Source organism: Lycium ferocissimum, chromosome 3 (assembly GCF_029784015.1).
Source record: "Lycium ferocissimum isolate CSIRO_LF1 chromosome 3, AGI_CSIRO_Lferr_CH_V1, whole genome shotgun sequence".
NCBI lineage: Eukaryota > Viridiplantae > Streptophyta > Magnoliopsida > Solanales > Solanaceae > Lycium > Lycium ferocissimum.
The window spans coordinates 16,347,681-16,354,968 of record NC_081344.1 but is presented as its reverse complement, the minus strand read 5'-3'; the positions used below and the strand labels follow the sequence as shown (position 1 = coordinate 16,354,968).

At 35.6% G+C, this 7,288-nt stretch overlaps 2 protein-coding genes across 2 annotated transcripts; one reads left to right on the top strand and one right to left on the bottom strand.

Moving 5' to 3' along the window:
- Nucleotides 1-2,022: 2,022 nt before the first annotated feature.
- Nucleotides 2,023-2,775, bottom strand: LOC132050984 (dirigent protein 22-like). The gene has a single exon (XM_059442299.1). The coding sequence runs from the start codon at nucleotides 2,773-2,775 to the stop codon at nucleotides 2,197-2,199; it is 579 nt and encodes a 192-aa protein (XP_059298282.1). The 3' UTR covers nucleotides 2,023-2,196.
- A 1,896-nt stretch (nucleotides 2,776-4,671) lies between these two features.
- LOC132049892 (uncharacterized) lies at nucleotides 4,672-6,659 on the top strand. The gene is made up of 2 exons (XM_059440864.1): nucleotides 4,672-5,128; nucleotides 5,671-6,659. Exons 1-2 carry the CDS (start codon nucleotides 4,939-4,941, stop codon nucleotides 6,435-6,437), a joined length of 957 nt encoding a protein of 318 aa, XP_059296847.1. The 5' UTR covers nucleotides 4,672-4,938; the 3' UTR covers nucleotides 6,438-6,659.
- The last annotated feature ends 629 nt before the right edge of the window (nucleotides 6,660-7,288 follow it).

Here is a 7,288-nt window from a genome sequence, read left to right as displayed (position 1 = left end):
AGCACGGTTGAAAATCTCTGGCAATGTGTCTTTTGTCGCTTTTAGAAAACCTTCGTATATACAAAGTTGTAAACACTTGTATATATTCAAGGAATGGAATGAAGCAAAGCATGCCTATGTTAAACATTCACGTATATGTCCGAATGAAACAAAATCATCCTTAGATTTGCTCACACTTATAAGCAAATAAGGATTACAAATTCGAGCAATTGTGTCAAGATGAATAGGAGACGTCCTCTTCATAAGCACCATAAACATAAGGGCTCTCTCTTATAAAGCCATCCAGTTAAATGGCTAAAATGCCGGATGCTTTATTTCCCGGTCGTGAAGTTAACCGGAGTAATATGTTTCTGGACTTTACAATAACCATAGGTTGAAAATTCTTGGTTATTAACATCCCCGGTCTCTGAGGCTGTGAGGTTATAAAAGTTTCGGGTACAACTAAAAACCCAAGAGTCAAAACTCAAAGATCAAAATTCCAAGTGAACATTAAAAACTCGAGATCAAGATTTTTGTGGTAGTGCTACTATTTCAGCACCAACCGGTCGTTGTTGGTATAAAAACCAGTGGTAGAATTGTCATCTGAATCCCGAAGTCCTGCACTCTTTATTCCCTTCGCCCAATTTTTGACCCAATTGGGTTTTTCTGGCAAAGTTTTTAATGGGGCAGTGGTAAGGGTGATTAGATGTCTTTCCGACAAGAAGGGGAAAATCTTCCACGTCCCGGTCATATCTCAGCGAGTGACAGAAAAGTGGGGGGACTATCTCAGATAGTGAAAAATCCGTAGACATTACGTTGATGTATCAAGAGATGACACGTGGCAATGGTGGCAGGTCAGATTCGAGTCAGCAAGCGAAGGGCTCTAGGAAAGCATACGACGCTCCGGAGAAGTAATTTGGTAACCGCTATCGGAGACAGAAACTATAAAGGGCCCGAAGAAGCATGTCAACTCACCGGTCAAACGTTATTCAATGCACAACCGTTACAGAAGACCCCCAAGATTCTTCTAGCCTTTATAATCCTTTATCACCTCTTAATTACCTTTTATTGCAGCATTAATATTGGTAATGTTCTCATTCTTTTGTAAGGGATCTAAAATCTAATAGAAAATAAATACTCTTAAAGCAATATTCTTGGTCTTGATTGTTCTTAAGAAGGCTTTGACGTATAGCTTTTCCGGATATTCTAGCTCATCATTTCGTCAAGGCTTAAGCTATTACTTTAAATTCCTTTAGCTTTCTTTATAATTATCTTGTTTAATTTTACATATTATCTTATTATTTTGGTCATATTGATCCACGTGTCCTGGACCACATCTACAAATTCAACTGTCTTAGATTTATGGGTAAACAATTTTCTTTGTTGATGGGCTTAAAACTTATATACATGTTATTAGTAATGAGAGTTCTTAAATTGCAAACCTAAGGTCGGATTAATTTTAAACATGAATTACTGACTTTCTAAGTAGCAACCAAACGTGGTATAAGTAATGCAAAAATTAATACATGAATGAGGTGTCTCTTTAGTAGCTATGATGGCCAAGTTGTTGCATGTTTGGAAATTGTAAACCTGCACCCACTCGCTGTATATTCAACAATCAACATACACGTTGAACTAATTAAACTTGTTAATTACTTAAACAACTTCCTGAATTATTCCAGGAATAGAAAAGTATTCCTACTTTCTTGTAGGGTTAATGTCAACTGGCTTCTGCTAGAAAAAAAATCTTTTTCTTTAACAGGTCGAATACTCCTTTTTATTTGCACCACGTTGTGTCGGTGAGCACCTATTTTTCTACGAGAACTTTGACTTCTTGATTTCCACAAACAAGTACATCTGTACCTCGTGGACGTTACGTTGGTTCTAGAACTCACTGACGAGTTCTCACCAACAACATATTTTTCAGAATTGCATTATATCATATCAGGGAGCATAAAGTAAAAGTTAGTTCCATAAACATATCCAAGAAAGTGGCTATTTGTAACAAAAGCATCTTAATCAAAGGCTTTATTTCATTGACCAATACGCATCTTTATTCTAAGGACAAAATAGAGAAAAGCATGTTAATCAAAGGCTATATTTCATTGATCAGTATGCATCTTTATTCTAACGACAAAATAGAGAAACTATAGAAGTATTTAAATATAATGAACATGAAATTACAAATTACAAATCAAATATCAAAAAGCAAAAGCATCAAATGTCATAATGCAGGACTAGAACATTATACTCAACAATAGCATCCCCACTGGTTGTATTAATCCAATAGGTCTTCGCGGTGGCGATTCCCTGAGCCAACCGGAAAATTCCAGAACCACCAACGATCGGCATCTCACGATACTTTTTTAATGCTGGATTCCTGCTAAGTACACTCAGTGTGCTACCATTGTATTTGCCTGTTGTGAACACAAAGTTCATGGTCATAAGAAGGCCAACCTCATTTTGATCAGCTGCACCATAAATCCCTTGGGCTCGACCCACTAATGCTGAATTGGGCTCTGGCCCAACTGTCAGTGGGTCGTCTATCATTGCAACAAACCCAAAGAAAGTTGGGGATTTGGCAGTCATATTGGACTGGGCTATTTGAATTGCTGTTGGCTTTTTCCCACTAGCTATGTCGTGAAAATAGAAATGAAATTTGGTTACCTTTTGTTTTGCATGTGGAAGCTTCTCGAACCATTTTTCAACAGCTTTGGGTCCTAAGACAACACCTTGAACCATTGGCATAGCCATAACAATAAAGAAAATAAATAGAACTAGACTTGTTTTTTCCATAATTTCTCCTTATCTCTCCCAATTAGTTGTTTGAGAAAGAATGCATTGCATATACAAGGATATGATCTGTATATATATGGATGAGTATAGGAGTTGGTAGTCTGAAAAGATAAAAGGGAAAAAAAAAAGATTGGTTCTTGTTCATTAAGAGTAGAATATAGATGTTGTTAGTTAATTGACTTTTAAAATTTCTACTTAATTCAGGGAATCATTTTATTTCGGAAAGGAGAAATAAAAGGAAGAAACGAAGAACGCACATGGCAATTAGTATTTTTGTATAGTGAGTCAGATATAACGACAAATGTAAGATTTAGAGGACCTCAGTTTTGGAGTACAGCCTCTTTTTTATTTTTATTTTTTTTACCTTTTTTTGGCTTTCCTGATAATTAGAAGACTTACTACCATTTGCGAAAATGGCTCAAATAGAGCAGGATAGATGATTTATACCAACTAACTTTTTTAGGCTGGCAGCTTCCACAACTCAGAAGATACCTATACAGCTCAGGTATATATGTGGTTGTCTCAAAACCCTGAAATATGCATTACATTAATCCACAAGTCCAGGTGGCTATTTAATTTCTCGTATTATTTTCGGTTACCATCATTAGTTTGACGTTGAATCGGTTGGACACATCATTACAGCAAATATAATATGCCATCACTTTAGAAACATGTTGCTTAGTTTAACTGAGGAAAAGGGAAATTTTGTTTGCAGACAATGTCTTCGACCATGCAGTAATTTGAAACATGCCCTAAACAATTGAAAATGTTCAGATATATCCCTAAGTGGCTTCTGCTAATTTTTCCTTGGTTGGGCATAACCGCATAAATGAGCCGCTTTTAACTGCGAGGGGATTTATAATCAGAAAAAGGGTCAAAAATACTTCTTTACTTTGGGGAAAGGGCTAAAAATATCCTCCATTACAAATTTGGGTCAAAAATACCCCTCTCGTCATTAAAGTTCTAAAATATATCCCTGTCTTAACGGAATTTCCTAAAATAACCCGATTTCATTTTAAGCATTTATTTAAACCGCATTAACTAAATAAAAAACTATATGCGTTACCCGCCCAGTCTGCGTAATGGCTCAGGATGTAGGATTCGGAAACAAGTTGGTCGCATATGGATTTTTTATGTAGTTGGGTCGGGTTTAAATGGAGCGGGTTTAAAAACGAAATCGGGTTATTTTGGGAAATTCCGTTAAGACGGGAATATATTTGAAAACTTTAATGACGGGAAGGGTATTTTTGACCCAAATTTGTATTTTTAGCCCTTTTTCCAAAGTAGAGGGGCATTTTTGACCCTTTTCCCTTTATAATCTAATAATAATAGGCTAAGGAAGTATATATTTAAGCCAAATTAAAACTGTTATTAAGGGTGCATCTGATGATTAATTATTATGATGAGCGCTAGCAGTTGTCATATATAAGAGATTATTAGTTACTAATCAGATATCAGCCATATCTTCTGCAATTTATAAATCTTGTTGATCTGGCAATATTCCACAAATATGTTTAGTACAACTTGGGTCAATTCTCAATAATCAACATTGCCACTTTGGGTCAATAATCAAATTCAGTATTATTGCCCCCTCTCGTTTCTCTTCTTTTCTCTTTTCCTATCATCATATCTATCCTGTCATTGATATGAAGGATATTACCAGATATATTACTGGAATAACGGTTAGTAGTTAGGACTAATATAAAATAGTCGCTCGTTATAATCTCGAAGAAGAGTGAAAAGATGAATTAAATTAAACCAAACCAACCTAATAAAATACGGATGATGATAGCCACATGATAGATAAAATAGCGATTATGACTACCAAATACGACCAATAATTCAAGCAAAGGCGGATCCCCATTATCACCTAAAAAAGTGCCAAAAGAAAAGTCTATTTCTATCCTCACAAATCTATAACCACAAAAACCTTTTGGAGCTATGTTAACATAATTATGTTGGAACAAGAAATATCTAAAAGGAAGTGAATTTGTCCCTCTTAATTTGTCATAATTGAAAAGGAAATCTACAGCACAATGCATATATTACAACGCAGAAGAATTGATCTTTCCGCTGTGCAAAAACGGGGAAGAAAGAAAGAAAATCCAGAAGAAGAGGAAGTGCTCCATTGTTTCTTCTTCTTCTTGAGATATTATTCTCAAAATGGGTGGTGTGCTGGCTTATCAAGTGGAAAGAAGAAAATCTATCCATACTCAGAAGAAAATATTGGATGATCTCAAGGAGAAAAATGGATGCAACTTTCCTGGTTCTGATTATCATGTACAAGACAGAAAAAATTGGATGTCAGCACTTATCCCTGAGAAACTCCATGTGAACAAGATTGTTTGGCCAGGTACTAAAGGCAGATTTAGAATTTAAATTTGATAGGTTTGTATCATTGAATCCATTACAGTTTTGAATTATATTTATCGATTGATAATATAATAATTCTTTACATATATTTCTATGTTCCATGTCCTGGATTCAATTGAATCATTAATCATGTAGCATCTGTTAGAAAGTTTGTAATATGTATGAAGTGGAACTGTCCATAACAGAAGGTGAAATGAGTTTGAGGCTTGAAATATCAAAAGCCTTAGTATTTTAAGGTTTTATTCAAAACTTGAATCTAAATGGACATGAATGTTCATGAAATAAGATGATTATTCAGAATTATCAATTTCTAACTCTATAAAGTGGGTCTTCTTTCATGAAGTGGCCAAGAAAAATACGCAAGTATAAACATAGGCTTTGTTATATCCTTTAGAGAACTGTATTTTTCCTAATATGTATACGGTTAATATTTCTTTAAGGAAAGTCTATTATTTCACGCGTCAAAGTCATTTCTTCTTCGATTATGTTTTCTTATTTTCCTAGCATCATCCACCTCTGTAGGGACGCATGATTCTGCAACTGACCAGATTGGAATCCCATTAATCACTCGCCCTTTCGCTCAATGCCAATCTTTGTCCATTTATCAACAATTGGTAAATGGTGTCCGCGTTCTTGACATTCGTGTTCAAGAAGATCGCCGTATATGCCATGGCATCCTTCTTTGCTACAACGTTGACGTTGTTATCAACGACATCAAGAAGTTCCTGTCAGAAACTCATTCAGAGATAATAATTCTGGAAATCCGAACAGAGTTTGGCCATGATGATCCACCGGATTTTGATAAGTACTTGGAGGATGAGCTAGGGGAGTTTCTCATCCACCAAGACGACAATATTTTCAACAAGACAATTGCAGAGTTATTGCCAAAACGAGTAATATGCATTTGGAAACCAAGAAAATCACCTGAACCAAAGCATGGAAGTCCTTTATGGAGTGCATGTTACCTAAAAGATAACTGGATAGACACTGACTTACCTGAAAAGAAGTTCAAAAGTAACATGAAGCATTTGAGTGAGCAACCACCGGTTAATTCCCGAAAATTCTTTTACAGGGTGGAGAACACGGTGACACCACAGGCAGATAATCCAGTCCTGTGGGTGAAACCAGTGGCTAACCGTATTCATCCATATGCAAGGCTGTTCGTAATGGAATGTATTTCACGAGGTTATGGTGATCGATTGCAAATATTTTCATCAGACTTCATAGATGAAGATTTTGTGGATGCATGCATTGGTCTTACAAATGCAAGGATTGAAGGGAAGCTCTGAAGCTGAACAAATGTTTACAGATCTAAATAGCAGTATAAATATATCTTTCAAGAATTTTTTGTATGTACACAGTTTGATCAGAAAGCAACACGTCCTACTTGCTGCTGAAGAGGTGGTTGTGCCGTAGGTAGCTAGGTTATTCTCTAGTCCTTATTTAGGTACCTGAATGTGTCTTGCTGTTATAAAACTGTAACTAATAATATGTGAATTATCACTTGCATATTTGTTTTATGTATTTGTTCATCATATCTTGTGTTTTGTTAAAGCTTTTAGTACCGTCTCAGTTGTTAGAAATTGTCTACATGCTTATGAATTTGATACTTGTATATATGTAGTTAGATTCAAGCCTTTGTTAACTTCTTGTATAATGACCATGGACCTAAGTATTTGCAGGTCAACCTTGCTCTCTGTTCCTCGGATCTATAGAAATGAAACGATGTAATGTTTCTTACCACTTGAGTAATAATATTTTAAGGTTTTCGAACAAGCAAGAACAGTGTGTAATGCAAACAAGTTTAATCTTCTTTTGTAGTTTCAATTACTTTTAACAATTTCTTATTGAACTTTGAATAGCGTAGACATCAAAACATATTGAATTGAGAAGTAGTTTCCTCTAATGCTATTGACGTTATCCATCGAAGAAAAGCAGCGGCCAGGGGAGGAGTTCTCAGTGTATCAGTCAAAACTTGTGTTTTGCACATATCTTTACCAGACAAATAAGCACATATCAGGAACCCAAGAGACAGATATGGCCTAGCGGTCAATGAAAATAAAATAAAAGACTATGGAAGACCAAGGTTCAGGCCCAGCAGAAAAAAAAAAAAAATACACTGATTGATTTCTTCCTATCT

What these genes read in the sequence shown, in the direction of transcription:
- LOC132049892 (XM_059440864.1), top strand. Translation starts at nt 4,939, where the DNA reads ATGGGTGGTGTGCTGGCTTATCAAGTGGAAAGAAGAAAATCTATCCAT. An exon ending in GAACAAGATTGTTTGGCCAG is followed by an intron (nt 5,129 to 5,670) that starts GTACTAAAGGCA and finishes CCACCTCTGTAG; the next exon opens with GGACGCATGATTCTGCAACT.
- LOC132050984 (XM_059442299.1), bottom strand. Translation starts at nt 2,775, where the DNA reads ATGGAAAAAACAAGTCTAGTTCTATTTATTTTCTTTATTGTTATGGCT.